Source organism: Protopterus annectens, chromosome 4.part0, assembly GCF_019279795.1.
Source record: "Protopterus annectens isolate FY-2018-M chromosome 4.part0, PAN1.0, whole genome shotgun sequence".
NCBI classification, from domain to species: Eukaryota; Metazoa; Chordata; order Ceratodontiformes; family Protopteridae; genus Protopterus; species Protopterus annectens.
The window spans coordinates 1,706,938,621-1,706,956,153 of NC_056733.1; the positions used below are offsets into that span (position 1 = coordinate 1,706,938,621).

At 36.7% G+C, this 17,533-nt stretch overlaps 1 protein-coding gene across 4 annotated transcripts in view; it reads right to left on the minus strand.

Annotated features, from left to right (window-relative positions):
- RGS14 (regulator of G protein signaling 14) overlaps positions 1-17,533 on the minus strand; it is an 854,621-nt gene that overhangs the window by 267,446 nt on the left and 569,642 nt on the right. For all 4 annotated transcript variants that reach the window (XM_044069441.1, XM_044069439.1, XM_044069442.1 and 1 more), the window contains one exon: positions 10,862-11,025. In XM_044069441.1, the coding sequence (XP_043925376.1) occupies positions 10,862-11,025 (164 nt within the window). The remainder of the gene's footprint in view (positions 1-10,861; positions 11,026-17,533) is intronic.

A 17,533-nucleotide genomic window follows, 5' to 3' on the forward strand; every position in this document is an offset into this window, starting at 1 on the left:
GTTAGAAACCTAGGAGGAAACTCCCAGATATGCTCAGAATTAGTTCAAAATGATGTGAAGATTACTGAACCTACACACATTGCCAACATACTGGCTGACAGGTTCAGTGTAAACTTCTCCCCCTCCCCAAAAGGAGAGATATCTATACCAGAGGATTGTAGCCCCCAAACATCTCCAACGCCCAGGTGAGAACTGCCTCTCCAAGGCAAAAACACAGCATCCATGGGACCGGATGGTGTCCCTGGCTGTGTGCTCCACGAACTCAATGAGGAATTAAACCCGCAGTTAGGACAGCTGTTTAATCTTAGCCTCACCTCAGGATACGTACCCAATGAGTGGCGCACGGCGACTGTGGTCCCACTTCACAAGGGCGGTGCCTCCACCGACCCTGGTAATTACCATCCCATTAGCTTGACAAGCCTTATCTGCAAAGCCATGGAGAGGATCATAATGGAACTCATAAATAAAGACATAGGGAACTTGCAGACTTTGGATCCAACCCAGCTTGGCTTTGTCAAAGACAGATCATGCCTTTTAAACTTGGTTGACTTTTTCGAGACAGTCACCAAGGCCATTGATGAGGGAAAGGCAGTCCATACAGCCTACCTCGACCTGGCAAAGGCCTTCGACACAATACCCCACTCAGGTATCATCGAAAAACTCATCAGCTTGAATGTAAACCCATACATCACAAGATGGGTTGCAAACTGGCTAAGTGACAGAACCCACAGGGTCAGAGTTGCTGGAGCCATGTCAGACTCAAAGCCTGTCACAAGTGGTGTCCCACAGGGCTCAGTCCTGGGTCCACTCTTGTTCGGCATCTACTTTTCTGAAGTACAAGCAAACACAGGAGGGTTATGGCTGACAAAGTTTGCAGATGACTGCAAACTGGTGCCATAGTCGAAAACACATCTGACACAGATATCCTTCAGAAGGGCCTCACAGAAACGGATAACTGGTGCCAGAGCCATGGCCTAAAGTTAAACGCTAAGAAATGCATAGTCATACCCTTCGGGAGAAACAAGGGGACCGCTGGCTACAATGTAGGTGGCAATCCACTGGGCACAGAAGGAGTCATCAGCGATCTGGGGACCCAGGTTGACAGTAGCCTTCGCTTGACACTCATGTTGCTAAAGTAGTTAGGAAAACCTTCTACATTGCCCACCTGATCATGAAGGATTCACATCTAGATCAAGGGAGGTCATCGTCCCCTGTACTCATCACTCATTAGACCTATGATTGAGTACAATGCCCCATTCGGAATGTATCTGACCTGACACCTGCAGCAGCTGGAAAGGCCCCAAAAGTTCCTCACCAAAAGGATAAAGGGTCTCAAAAATATGTCTTATGCTGCCCGACTGAAAGAACTCCAGCTCTATTCAGTCTCATACCGCTTGCTCAGAGGTGACCTGTGCCTGACATATAAGGCCATGTCAAACCCAGATTTGATGAATATGCTTCAACTCAAAAAATCTAGATCCCTCAGAACCACAAAGGCGGGAGACTTAAACCTTGACACGGTTATTAATAGAACGTGCTGGAGGGACAAATTCATCACCCAGAGACTCCCTATGCTGTGGAACAAAATCCCGGTACATGTGAGGCAGAGCACCTCGCTGGCCTTGTTCAAGAGGAATCTTGACCAATGGATGGGAGATCACAGATATACCCCAGGGATTACTTCAGTGTCACTGCTTGACAGAGGCACAGCAAAATAATAGGCATAGTTTTATTCAAACTAAAGGGGTGGCGAAAGCCACATAACTATGGGCTAGGCTTATAAATGCCCTTGGGCAGATAGCCTAGTATGAACCTATGAACCTATGAACCTATGAAAACACAGTTCTAACATCCTACTTACATATAGACACAGGCAGAGTGGTGAGTTGGATGTTCTCAAGACAAATGCTGTGATGATCTCATTCTTTCTGTCCTTAAATTGATAACACAGTACCACTGATTCATTTCAGATTACATCATTTCTTTCTGGTTCCGAAGCTAACAGAATCTCAGAGGTTAATAGCCCCTTTGATCTTGCAGCTGGTCAGGAATCAGAGCAATAAAATAAATTATACATGCAAATTCTAGCCATTAACTCTGGCCTTAAATCAATAGGCAGAATGCCTTTATCAAGAAATCTCGGCTCCAAGTTTTGACATCAAAGAATTGACTTATCAGCTTTGTTACAGAGTGTGCACTGTTGTTACATTTTTGTAGTTCCACCATTTTTTTATATTTAAGAGAACAAGCCTGTGGCTTACATTAATATTTACAAATGACGAAAGTATCTACAAAATTCTATCTGGCTAGGCTGACAGCCTTTATCTATCTTCACAATATATATATATATATATATATATATATATATATATATATATATATAGATAGATATATATTTATATATATAGATAGATATATATTTATATCTATATCTGTATAGATAGATGTCCATTACCCTTGTGACCAATTTCTCTTGGTCTTAGCTGGTCTTAGTTGAAAAATCTGTGCAGATCAGTTTCTAAGCCAGTTAAGAAATTATGCACAGGCAAAAAGATAAATAGCCTTAAAAAGCATGGCATACCCTTAAAAAAAGCACATGCCTGTGGATTTTTTTCTCTCACTTATACTTAGAAGGTCTGTTGCTAGGAAAATAACCGTTGACCCTTGTATAATAAATGTCTTTTAAACTTTTCCAAGCCTCTTAGGACAGTGCAACAAATACACAAAAAAGCCTTAAAACATAGCAACAAGAAAGAGACACAGACTATCTAGGGAGCCTTTTTTCTATAAATGTTAATGTGAACATTGAAGAGACATTCATTTCAGATGGGAAGATTCTGACAGAAAATGTCTGTTTTTCAAAAAATTGTAGTTTTCTGGCAAATTAATGGCAAATCATTAAAGACTGACGTTAGAAAATAATGACAGACATTTGAGTTTCACATTTCATACCCTTCATAAAATTCATACTAATGCAAGATGTAATATTATCTTTCTAAGTTTATATCAGCAATATTTAAAAAATTGTACTTATTTTTTGTCCTTTGTCCCACTTCTATTTATGGCTTTTTCCAGATTTCTTGCTCTGAGGTTGAGAGATATGACAATTGTGCCAGGGCCATCACTGTCATCCAGAGACAGTTCAAATTGTGACATACTTGTTGTACCCTACTGCCCCATGTAGTGACTCTGGATGTGTCCAAGCAAGACAAGGAGCAGTTATGCAGTGTAAGTGTGCAGAGTATCCCCCCATCCAAGGTATACACAAGTACTACAGTGGGTTTTCATCTGTCCTTGATTTTGCAGAATGCTCTGGATTTATGTCATATTTTTATACCGTTCATGTATGCTCATTATTCAGAAAATACATGTTGTTCCAGTACCCGTTGCTCTGTGTTTAAGTAGCAATGCTTTAATGACCATCAGGTAAGCTTGTCTGAGATTGTAAGTTGCAAGTAAGCTTTAATAAGCATAATGTTAAAGAATTATCAACATTGAAAGCCTTTTTGTTGATGCCATGCAGAGAATATTTACATAACTGGATAATGTATAAGCCTTAGGTATTGAACTACATATGGCAGTATTTGTAATAAAGGACAGGATTACAGTATTTTCAGAAGCTCATTACATTTGTTGGAGACTCGCAGTCATCTTTGCAGGCTTTACCCATAAACTAAACAGAATGCCAATATATCATGTGTCGTCCATAACCTGTGTAGTTATCCTTTAAGCAATTTATCTTGACCTTGTTTGCTGTTCATTTTTTACTTTGATCATGTCTTCCCCATGAAAAAAGTAGATAGTTGTTGTCAGCCAGCAGGTCTTTTTTGGATAACAAACATTTTTACAAGTGGGGGTATCACAGAGATTGCTACTTTCAGCATGTTATTTCGTACTTTTATAAAGCTGAATATAAATCATAATTAGAACTGCAGTGCAAGGAGAAGTGGTTTGAGCTGAGTGCTGCTTGTTTTTTTATACTTGATTTTGACTGGCATTCCAGTAATGTATATAAAAAGTAATTTATTTTTTATGCCTCACAACCTTTTCATTTCTATCTAGATATTAAATAAGTTGTCATGTAGTCAATGCATTGAAATATTTTTTTTTCTTCTCCACTTCATTTTGTCTTGATTGGACTCTGTCGGTTTAGCACCCAGGGCAGCATATTTAATCAAAGTCCCATTTTGTCTGGTTTTGAGCATAGCCCCACCCCTTTCTAGTTGGCCACACCACTCTCCCATTGGCCACACCCGTTCAGCTGTCTCTTGCAGCCCCCCCCCCCTGATTTGAAGTCACCAGCCATCACTGATAGAGAGTTACAGTGGCTAGACCTTCCCCAGTATGTGATATACTCACAACTCAAAATAGTCCGAAAGTTAAATAATTTCATGGAAAAATGCTCACCATTAAAACATATGCTGCAGTGCTAGACTCCTAAGATTAAGTAACAAATCTCTTTTCTCCATGTCCAAAACAAGCAACTCAGCTGGGGATTCTCTACACTCTCACCTAGTCACTAAAAATTGGAACCATGTCCCATTGCAAAGAAAATAAACAGACAAGACACATACTTTCAATTTACTACTTAAACAATACCTAACCAAAACTTTGCTCTGTTCCTGCTCCTCCCTTTGCTAGAAAAAAATGCTGTGGCCACACCTGCACCTTTTCTCCAAATACACATCTTGTCCACTTCCCCAGTTTTTTCTACTGGGCCAGAAAGATACTCAAAAAAATAAATAAATAAAAATAAAGAGTAACTTTGTTTACATAAATCAGATCATTTGTGGACTCTAAGTGGCAAGACTTGATTTCTTTTTCAGTCTGATTAGATCAACCAGTATCCAACTGGCACTCCCCACTTCACCACACCCTCTCTTCATCTATTCAAAACTAATACTTATTATAACAGCCCAAGCAGCCCCTGACTATTCTCATTTTCCGAATTACTTTACCGCTTAGTCTTAAATATGGTACGATCGTAATCGCTCTGTTACTAACATATCCTACTATATTATTTAATCACCCGCATTCCCCTCGTTCAAATATAGTCCACAGTCAAGCTGATTCTTCTTTTCTTTATTTAATTACTAGAAATTGCAAGAAATATTACAATATATTTGCAGTGTTATATTTCTGTCAAGAAAATGCAAGTCTGTATCTTTCAGTTAAATGATCAACACTGTATATGCCCAGGCAAAATATGTATATGCTCCATTTGTAAATCCTGTTTAGGTGAGACTTTGTAATGCTTTCTTATTTCATGTATCTACAATGTATAATGATATGCTAACCTTCACTCTCTTTCCTGTATTTTTTTTCCTTCTGATATTGTGTGTGTGTGTGTGTGTGTGTGTGTGTGTGTGTGTGTGTGTGTGTGTGTGTGTGTGTGTGTGTGTGTGTGTGTGTGTGTGTGTATGTATGTGTGTATGTGTGTGTGTGTGTGTGTGTGTGTGTGTGTGTGTGTGTGTGTGTGTGTGTGTGTGTGTGTGTGTGTGTGTGTGTGTGTGTGTGTGTATGTGTGTGATAACTGCTGTTAAATGTGGAACCTTCCGCCCTAGGCCTCCACTGAAAATTGTCTTTCTCAGTCGGACCTTCCTGATAAAGAAAGATAAATAAATAAAATAAAAACAAGTGAGCCAAAACATGGCCAGGGTATAATCTTTACTTCAATATATGAGTAGAACAAAACACACGATAAGCACTTTCACAATGTACCGTTGCTTCATCGGGCCATTAAACAACAGATCATTACAACACTCTTAAATAATAAAAATAATTAAAAAACATCCAATCATGCTCCAAAAGCATTATTGCATACATTATGTTTGTATTAAACCATCTAAACCAATCATTAACGATTCTACTAAAAAACATCCTATCACAATCTCAAGATAAATTCCTAACCAATCATTAATAAAAACAGCATATATAATGATTGGATATGTCATTGTGTTGCACTACTTTATTGGTCACTATCTTACCAATGTAAAATACCATTCCATAATTGAAATTATACAGAGACACTGGGATATTCTCACCACAGATCAGAAGATTAATTAGCAAGATACTGGGAGATAAACCTAGATTTATATATAAAAACAAGAAATCTATAAAAACAATGCTTTTGTAAGCTCAAAGAGATAGACCCAGACCACATGATGAATAAAGGAACTTACTCCTGTGGTTTATGTAATTATTGTGAATATTTGAATACCTCTGTAGTGTTTACACATCCTATAACAAAGAAGTGATATGAATTTGAGGACACAGAAAACTGTGACAGTATCAATATAATATACTTGGCACAATGCATATGTTGCCAATCATTCTATGTAGGTAAAACCAATAGGTGTCGAAAGTAGAGAATTAGAGAACACCATTGTGCTATTAGAATTAAGTTGCAGTCTAATGTTTTAGCTAAACATGTTTTAAAAACCAATGTACAGCACTCGTTTAAGTTTATGGGTATAGAGTCCATCAAAGTGACTGCACGGTTAGGAGATCTTAGAAATATTACTGAACAACATGAAACAAAATGGATAATAAGGCTCCATTTGGATGCAGAAAATGGCTTAAATAGTACAATTTCATTGAAACCAGCTCTAAAAGCTAGATGCCTATTTAAATAAGTTTGCAGGCTATGTATGCATATATGTTGACATTCACAATTAATGTTATTTTTACAGTTAGTTTTTATGCCCTTACATGTTTATAGTATAGATGAGCCATTAGGGCTTGACATCTAGCATTGTTTACATGTTGTATGAAGGAGTTTTTATTGGTATGGTCAAATAATTATACTTGAGTAAAGCCTGTAGTGAAATAGAGTACCTTGACGAATATTGGGCTGGGACATTGCTTGGGTTCGTACAGTTATGTTAGACTGATTGAGTTAATTAGGATGCATACATAGTTTTAGCGGGTCTATACTATAACCGTGAAAGCCCGTTTCAGTGAATACGTAAATGCCGACACATATTGCGTGAACCATGAATACACCAAATGCCCTAAACCGCGAAATTCAAAATCTCGAAATGGCATAGTTGGTCTTTCTGCAGTACAGCTCCATAAGGTAAGTGTGAGATAATTACAGACCTTAGAGTTAGGGTGCGGGTTAAGGTAAGTGCATAAATAGTAATGTATGTAAGGTTTAGTGTAGGGTTAGAAGTAGGTTTTTAAGTGTATGTGTGTGGATTATTTATTTTGTTTGGGTATATCTCCTTAAGGTAAGTGTGCGATAGTTACGGACCTTAGGGTTAGGCTGCGGGTTAAGGTTAAGTGCGTACATGGTAGTATACGCAAGCTTTACTTTAGGGTTAGAAGTAGGGTTTTGGTTAGTGTATGTATGTGGTTTATTTATTTTGTTTGGGTGGGTAGTATGTAGCGAGTGGTGGGGTTGGCCATCTATGCCAGTTTGAGATTTTGAATTTCGCGGTTTAGGGCGTTTGATGTATTCGCGGTTCGTGCAATATGTGTCAACGTTTACATATTCGCTGAAACGGGCTTTCACGGTTATAATACAAACACATTTTAGCTAACATATTTGTCCGGTTTTATGCTTGTTTAGGTATATAGTTGTGAATGGTGGATTATAACATCATATAGGTTAGACATACAGTGTTCATATATCTATTGTTTGTATAAACGTTTCTATTGCCATAGTTAGGCAATAGCATTGAATAATAAGTTATCACAGCGTATGATGAAATTTGGTAAGCAGTAGTGTTGTATTTGCCATCATGCTATTAGATATTAAGAAGAATACAGAGCACTCATTGGTTTAAGAAAGTAATCCTCTGATTGGGGGTTTAGATAGCAATGATGGCCAATGGATGTTTGTAGATGTGTTCGGCTGACCAATCAATATATACAGATAAAGTTTTAGTTAGTGTAATGTAGCATATCTATCATGTAGTTATTTGTTAGTGTTTCTCTACATTTTTCAATGATTCTCACTTACACAAGAATCAGATGCATATAAGTGTTATAAAATATCTGATACTGTGGCCCTATAACTTTTGGGATTAAGCTCATGTTCACTGGCGAATATACTTGTGTGTTGGTGTTTCAGATCATTAAATTTTTTATGGGTCTTGGATTCTAATAATGTTATACTGATTTCAAGTCCATACTTTAGTGGTTTAGATTATAAAAACAAAGGAATTTAAGATATAAAATAGATTTGGATGCTAGTGCTCAAAGTTGGTTTTGTGTATGACAATGGACTGTTATGTTACATTGGGAAGGCAATAACCAACAAAGTAGTGGCTGTAAATATTTTATCCAATCACGCTACTGGATATTTTCATCATTGATTGGCTAGAATTTTTGTCACTAGATTTTGACAGGATGATTTCTAGGAGAGTTAAAAATGGAATGGTATTTTACATTGGTAAGATACTGACTAATAAAGTAGTGCTGCATAATGACATATCCAATTATTATATATGCTGTTTTTATTAATGATTGGTTAGGATTTTATCTTGAGATTTTGGTTGGATGTTATTTAGTAAAATCGTTAATGATTGTTTTAGATGGTTTAATACAATCATAATGTATGCAATAATGCTTTTGGAGCATGAATGGATGTTTCTAAATTATTTTTATTATTTAAGAGTGCCGTAATGATCTGTTGTTTAATGGTCTGAAGAAGCAGCGATACATTGTGAAAGCGCTTACCTTGTGTTTTGTTCTACTCGTATGTTGAAGTAAAGATTATACCCTGGCCGTGTTTCTGCTCGCTTGTTTTTATTTTATTGTAGATTGTGTATTTATCAGTACAAATAAGCCATTCATCTCAGTGGCTGATACGTTTTTGTTATTCTTAGCTTTTGCAAAGATAAATAAATAAATAGATGGAGATATGTAAATAGACAGATAGATAAATGTAGCCTGTCAGTTAAGGAAGCAAAATAACCAATAAAAACAAGTGAAATCTGAAGTCAAGTGTTAAAAGTTTCCCTAGATCAGGAGTATATAAAGCTGTCACCTAAAAACAGGAAATAAAATGCATAAGAGAACAGGCACTGCAGAAAGCAACTTTAATGGCTACAAAAGTAAATGCAGACATAAAGAAAGAAAATAAAATTACTTCCCTAGCTTCTTTTCTTTCTTCTTTTTTTGTAGAATTTATTTATATTCTCATCGCTCAAACAGAATGCATGCAACAAAAAAAAACACTAAACTTTTAAAAAAAATGTTCATAGGTTCAATAATTAAACTAAATGATGAACAACATGTGAACTCCAATCATGACTATCATTTGACACACTTGCTAAGTTTCATTTCTTATTAAACACAAATCAGTCATATCCTATCAACATCATAGAGTTAAAAATAATATTAGCAACTTCTATTAAGTAATTGATAACTCATACCCATAGAAGTGCATTAGAGAAGATAGCAAAGTGCAAAGGAGAACTAATTAGATACAACTACATATGGCACAATACATTGCAGTCTAAACCTTAAATTAATATAAACTTCATTAGTCAGAACAGCAGAGTAAAAAATTATTAACAGTAAAAACACGTACTAGTGGTGTGGCTTAGTAAATGAATCCAAAAGACATTCAAAGTACCATTAAAAAAATGGAGTAGTCCTAGCACAGGTTATACTTCTGTTTGCTTTACATATAGAGTAAAAGGCATTTATTTTGGAGAAATGGACAAGATCAGTGTGGATAGGTATACATAACTAATATGAATAGACAATAATAAATAAATATTCCTTATTTCTCCTAACAGTTATTTGATGTTCTGCCTCATAAATGTCCGATAGGATTTGTCTACACTTCTCCCATCTGCTTCTACCACCACTGAGTGGTGTTTTTTGTTTTTTTGCTGCTAATATCATGATCTGCAGGATGGGGGTGGTGAAAGCTGAAAATTGGAGTCTATGCCTTACAACACAAGAACTCTTCTACTGAGTGGGTTGATGTATTAAGTTTGCCCTGGGTGACTGATAGACAAAAGGTCAGAGGTAATAAATAATCTATGCACATTTCCCAAGCTAAGAACTACCATTTAGGTGTGGAGGTCATCCTGGAAAATGATCCTAGAAGTCTCGATAGGCTTAGGTTTGAAATTATTCTGCCTATATCCTTTTCATATAAATGATGAAAATGGACAGGGGCCTGATAATATAAAGATCTCAGCAACAAGGACAAGGTAAAATTAGAAATGTTCACTTTGGCATTACTAACCTGGCTTCTTTTCTGATTTTAAAACCCCAGCAGAGAGCCATACACTGAGTGCTTGCAAATGAAACCCGTATCTTATTAGTCCAAGCTAAACACTTGTGTTTTAATACATGCCAAGGAAGCAAAACAACTAATAAAAAAATCTCTGAAATCTGAATCCCAAGTGTTAAATGTTTGCTTGGATCAGAAGTATATCAAGCTCTCACCTACAGACCCACTCAGATCACAGGCTGCCCCAATATACAGGCCTTTAGATTTCTCAAGACTGGAAATAAAACCAAATAATAAAATGTATAAACAGAATAGGCAGTATAGAAAGTAGTTCCAAATAGTTATAAAACCAACAACAAAACAACAAAAAAATAAAAATTACATCTTATTGTAAGAAATATACTATTACTGAACAAACAAGTATATTGTCATAAAAGAAATTACGTGGGTGAAGAAATACATGAAGGACTCACAATAGTCTGAATGCTAAAGAAAACGTTAAAATGCACATTTTTTGTTGACTTATTAAGATGCATTATTGTTATAACTAGTTTATTATGTGCATTAAAGTTTAAGCAATTATCATTTTCTTGGCAAGTGTTATTTCTTGATGCCATGCAGCTTTTCCTGTTTAGAATGAAACAATTTAGTTAATTCACTCACTGTGAAATACTTGACTCCCACTGGGTCCTGAAGAAGCCTCTCAAAAGACACTGCCCAGCTAGCTATTGGTCGCTCATTAGATTTTCCAGTATTTTGGGTGGTAGACAGACTGTTTAGACTCTGGTTACTGCCTCGAGCATCTGTAGATTCAGTTGTGGTCAGTTCTACACAGAAAAGAAACAGAAAGAACAGAGAAAAGAATGTTACATTACAAGTGAACTAACATCATTCTGAGTCATGTTTAACAGTTGTTAATTATGGCTGCAGACTGCAATATGTTCTTCATGCATGTCAATTATGCTACTGAGAAGTAAGATCAAAGTTGAGTTTTTCAAAAGACAGAGAGTAGTAAAGAAATATGAAATATAACTTTCCAAGAGAAAATACAACTTATGCCATCAAACATGCTGAGTAGCATTGCTCCTTATAAGATGATTATTGAGTTTAGAGTAGCATGTATATATTTATAGTAGAAGAAAAACATTCAATACTTATAATTAATAGAGAAACTGTTAATTATTGTGACCTTTTGCCTTTACATTTCTTATGGGAACTGAATTCCTTACTATGTTTTATAAGTTTGTATGCCATACCCTGTACCTGACATCTATATTTATAGTCTTGAGTCTGAAACATCCGCTATGAGTGGACAAAGTTCAGCCTGCTGAAGATCAGAATCCCTAAACTCCATTCCTTGAAAAAACATTCAAATAACACATTTTAACTGTTTTTGCTTGTGGGCAACCCATCCTGCATTCCATGATGTGGGGGACCCCCACCCTCTGAATGTATATACAGTATACCAACTCCACTGTTGCATCAACTTGATGAAGGGAGAAATTATCCCAGAAGGGTATTACTAATGGCACAGCTCACCAGCAGTGATTTCCTATGCATCCACTTCTTGTTAAACCTCAGACAAATGATGCTCATAAATTCAGTCTTTGTCAACTAGTAGGGTAATGGGGTCTAAGTTATGGCTGAAAATGACTCAGTTGATTTGCATAATTATTAAGAGAATAAATATAGGACAAAGATAAGTGAAATAATGAGCCAATATAAAAATGTCATGCACGAATACAATTACAGGAGGTAAATCAGGCTAATTGTTGAATCGTAACAAATAATCAATGAAACTTAAAGAACATTCCCATAAATCAAACATATGGGTGTGTGTGTGTGTGTGTGTGTGTGTGTGTGTGTGTGTGTGTGTGTGTGTGTGTGTGTGTGTGTGTATGTGTGTGTGTGGGCACACTTGTGTATATATATATATATTCATCTAGATCTACCTCTCTTTATCGCTCGCTACATGTATATATATAAATGTATATATATATATATATATATATATATATATATATATATATATATATATATATATATATATATATATATATATGGGTCCACTATTTAACTTCGAAATACCAAAGTCAAGATTTTGGAATCTCAAAATTAAAAAGTGAACAAATAAAAAAAAATAGCTAAAATAAAGTTTTTGTAGGGGACAAGCCCCCCTGCACCCCTCACACACCACCTACTTAAATATACCAACTCTGAGATCATGCTCCTGTTCCGCTTACCATTCTCTTCACTGTAGCGCGATCTCGGAGTTGGTATATTAAAGTAGGGGGGTTTGGTTCACTTTTCACTTTTGAGATTCCAAAATCTCAATGTTTTCAGTTCAGTATCTCAAAACTCGAGATTCTGGTATTTCAAAATTAAAAAGTAGACCCATATATATATATATATATATATATATATATATATATATATATATATATATATATATATATATATATATATATATATATATATATGTATATAAATATATACATGTGTGTGTGTGTATATATATATATATATATATATATATATATATATATATATATATATATATATATATATATCTATATCTGTGTGTGTGTGTGTGTGTGTTACATATTTCATATATGTAAATAGGTCTATATTGAAAGGTTGAATTCAATTAATTCATCTTTTCAATATAGCTAAAACACTAAATTGAACTCTTTGTAAAAGTTGAAAATTTATAGATAAGTAAAATAAAACAAAAATGTATGTCTTTGCAGGGAGGCAAGCTTCCCTGTTCCTCCACACTCCACTACTTTAGTGTACCGACTTGGAGACTGCATAACAATGAGGAATGAAGAAAACTCCAGTAACCCACTGTGTTGTGATCTCACACAGAACAGCCATGCCACCGCAACCCGTGTAAGTCAGTCTAACAAAAGATTGAATTACACAGAAACCTCTTATCTTCTTTGCTCAACAATTCTGGACACAAAGAAAAGTAATGGTGCCACAAACAGCCAAAATGAGGGACAACATTTGCATATAGCTCTGATTCTCGTAAAAAGTCAGCTTTCCCAACATTGTACATTTTTAAACATAAAAATTATTTATGAACCTCTAAATGCGGAGCATGAGTCATTCACTGAAATCCTTTGTAATACACTAGAAAATTACACAAACTCCGCAAGCATAAAACAAAAATATTAGACAGAAGGAAGCACATGCTGCAAAATGCTAAACAGTTTACCAATAAGCTTACACTGCTACTACCAAATTAAATGCACACAATCAAACAACTGCATGCGTCAATGTTCTAAGCACCTATGACGTTCCTCATATATGGATTACATCCTGCTGAGGTTTTAACAGCCATACAGCTTCCAAAGCTTCAGGGCACATTTCATGTGCCCAAAGTATCAAGCAGCTTGAGCTGCGTTAATTAAAGGACAAGTTTGGGTGTGAAGCCCTTCAGATCTTTACTGCAAATGAAGAGTACGCTCCTCTGAGGCTTTTCAGGATCAGTGGTCGGCTTGTGCTTCCCTTTGGGGGAAAAACTTCAATTTCCTTATTTTTTTATAACTTTTCTCTTCAGGAAATTTGTTTTAAGACTAGGAATGTTGTTTTTAAACATATTGCCTTGAGACTGTAATGTATTTTTAAACATATGGCTATCTAACTGATAAACTATTTTCTGTGGTAAAATTGTGTTTATTTTAAGGTTGTGGGGCTGCCATAGTGTTTGAAAATGCTTTTTATAGTGTTTTATGTAAAAAAAATAACTTTTGTGGACTGTTAGGTTTACAAGAGTTGTTGCTTGCTGCTTGTTTAACCCAGGATAGAGACACCATTTTCAGTCATAACCATGGAAAAGATCATCACTCCCATAGTCTGTTCTTCTTCCAGCCACAAAAAAAAAAGTTAAGCGAACAGCCTTTACCACCACAGCGAGCTAGCAAATTGCCTCAGATGCAGGTAGTGATTCTACTGTGGCCATTTGTTGTACCTCAGATCGCTCATCCTTAACCCCGGAGTCCACAGGTGTATCACCTACAGCCACTATGAACTGTGGGGTTTGCCACAACCTCTGAAGCTATTGGGATCCCCTCACTGGCAAGGGAGAAGTACCCTCTCAGTCCTGAAAGAGGGAACTGGCAAGTTTCCCTGTTTCATCCAAATGCTGTACCCATCCCTGGGGAAGCAGCAGCTACCATTAGTAATACAGTTGGCTCCATTTTTCCTGTCAAAAATAAAAAGAAAAACAAGCATGCATCTACTCCTTCTCCAAATTTCCTTGGATAGGAGTAGTTTACTGGGGCTGGCTCAGTGTTTGATTCAGGCCGTTGATCCTTCTTGTAGTGTAGTTTCTGGTAAAGGAAAGAGGAATGACTCGTTTTTTGAAGAGATTCAAGATTCTGAATCTGAACAGGAAGATACAAGAACTGATCCAGTGTTTTGTCTTCAGAGTTATAATTTAGATTCTGAGGAGAGCTCTCTTTTTCTGATTCTCACTGTGAGAGTTTCTCTTTCTCTGAGTCTTTTGGTAGAATGTCTCAGTGTTTTCAGTAGGAGAACACTGAGGTCTCTCATTCCCTAAAAACATATTATGAGTTGTTACAGAAGGATCTTCCACAACCTACTCCCATTCCTCCTGTCCTGTCTGCTCTACAGGGTGTGTGTCATACTGTCTGCAATTTTCCTGATAGCCAGCTGTCCCAAAAACAACATATGTAGAATGTAGACAGTTTATTAGTCTTTTAAATTGTTATAAACTATTCCCAAACCCGATCCAGCAGCTATAACCATAGTTGACTCCTCTGCTGCTAAGCACTTAGTTAATTCCAATCCTATTCTTTCTAATTAGGATTGGAAAATTATTGAAAGGTATGGGAAAAATGTATACCCCTGCAACTTTGATTTTCAGAATTTTAAATTGTCAGGATCATATGTTAAAGTTTATTCTGTCATATTAAGAAAATATGAGAAATGTTTTATCCATTGTTTCTTCTTGTGAATCTGCTTTAAATAACTTAGTTTCTTCTATTGCTAAGGTCACTACTTATTGTTTGCAGTGAGTGTATAACACTGTAGATACTTCTTCCAGGGCTCTCTGGCCACCGGTATGCTTTTAAGGAAGTTTGCTTGGGTGAATTCTCAGAATCTTCTAGTTGATGTTAAAAATGAGATTTTAAATTCTCCCTTGGATAGAGATTTAGTGTTTGACCCCTCTGCTGCAGGGGTGATCAAAAAGTGTGATGAAGGGGGCAAGCTCATCCAGAGAATCTCTAAGATTTTTCATCTCTCCTTTTCCAATTGCCCAAGAGGTTTTCTTTCTCCTCATCTAATTTCTGCAAAAACAGAATAAGGAGTCTTAACAGAATTCAAGTAAACAGACATTTAAGAAGTGGCAAGGAGGTTACAAAAAGAAGTCTCAAACCTCCCAAAACCAAGGACACCCCAACAAGTCTGAATAACTATTCAAATGTCCTTTTGAACCCCCCCCCACTCGCTTTTTCTTCAAGAAATTATGACTCTCCATTTTTCTCTTTGGCAACTGATTATTTCAGACAAATGGGGGTCTCAAAATCATAAAACAGGGTTACAGATGGCAGTAGGAGTAAGTTCTTCCTTTACCTGGGGTCATTCCTCATCCTTCAGATCAGAGTGGTTTGTTTCTACCTGTTCTTCATGACATGCTGTCCCAAGGAATGATAGAACCAGTTTCCGAGGTGGGGAAGGGGTTTTATTCAAGGATCCTCCTATTCCCAAAGAAAGAAAATGTGTGGAGACCAGTTCTGGGTCTTTCTTTCCTAAACCTGTTCATAACAGTGCCCAAATTCAAAATGTTGTCACGTTACAACCTGTTGACTTTTCTTCCTCTTTTACGTTTCCTGGTAAAACTAGACATAAAAGATGCTTAGCAATACATTCCTATTCATCCCGACTTCAGATTTTGTGTGTCTGGATCACATTATCAGTTCTCTGTCTTATCCTTTGAGCTATCCGCTGCAGCAAGAGTGTTCACAAAGTGTCTAGCTCCAGTTATAGCTCACTGAAAGCTGCAATAGTATTTAGATGACTTGCTTATCTTTTGCAGAGCCCTTTCTATAATGTCAGTAATCTCTCTGTTGGGTTAGGATCTCTTACACAAGCTGGGATTCCAGGAAAACATTCTAAAGTCTTTTTTGACTCCCTCACACAGGATTGTATTCCTGGGATGTCAGCTTGATGCCTCTGTTCAAAAAGCTTGTCTTTCACAATAAAAATATATATCTTATTTAGACTTCAGTCATTATGAGGGAATACCTCCAGATTTTGGGTCTCGTGGCATCTATGATTCTCATGATACCCCTTGCAAGACTCCAGATGAGAAAGATACAGTGGTATCTGAAATTTCTTTGGTTCCCAGCGTCAACCATCTTTATTATTTCAGATCCCATTACTGGGGGTCTACAGAAGAGAAATCACTTGGTAGAGACAACCGACATCCTTAAATCAAGGTTCCCCTTTATCCCTTCTTGCTCCAAAGCAGTTACAGATGCTTCAGACATGGCATGGAGAGTGATTTCAGGAAAGATAAAAGTGCAGGGGGTGTGGGACATCAAGAACAGATACAAGCACATAAATATCAAGGAGATACTTGTCCAGCTCAAGGAACTCAATTCTCTGAATCATCTGTGGTCTTCAGTACCTCTTCACATGGTTACAGACAAGACCCCAATGATATGATACATCAAGAAGCAAGGGGGATCCAGGTCATATCCCCTTTGCAGAATAGCTATGTTAGATTGGGATATAGCTTCACAACACAATTTCACTCTACAGGAATCCTACATTCTGTCAGAGAAATATTCTGTCAGACAAACTGAGCAGAACCATGGCAGTCCCTCACAAATGGAAACTAGATCTGGGGGTCCTCCAAAATTTGAGCCATCTGTGGGGAGTTCCTCTTTACCTCCTCTCTGAATAATCACCTGGAAACATTTTCTTCCAGGACTCCATACATGAAGCCCTTGAAAATAAAAGTCTTTTCCTTGCTTTTCTTTGGATAGCAATGTTCCTGTATATCTTTTCACCATTTCCACTAATATCCAGGTTACTTATGAAGATTCAGAATGAATCACCCAAATCATTGTGGTGTTCCCCTTCTGGTCCAGGCAACTATGCTTCTGCATTCTTTGGAAATGGCCAGGGGCAATTACCCCAAGCTTCCTCACAGAATGGATCTACTCATATAAGAACAGGGGTGTTTGATATGCCCCAACATCAATCATCTTTAATTAACTGCATAGATGATAGGGTCTTAATTCCTTTTAGGCACCTGCTTTCTAAGGATGTGTAGCAGGTAGTAATACAGACAAGAAT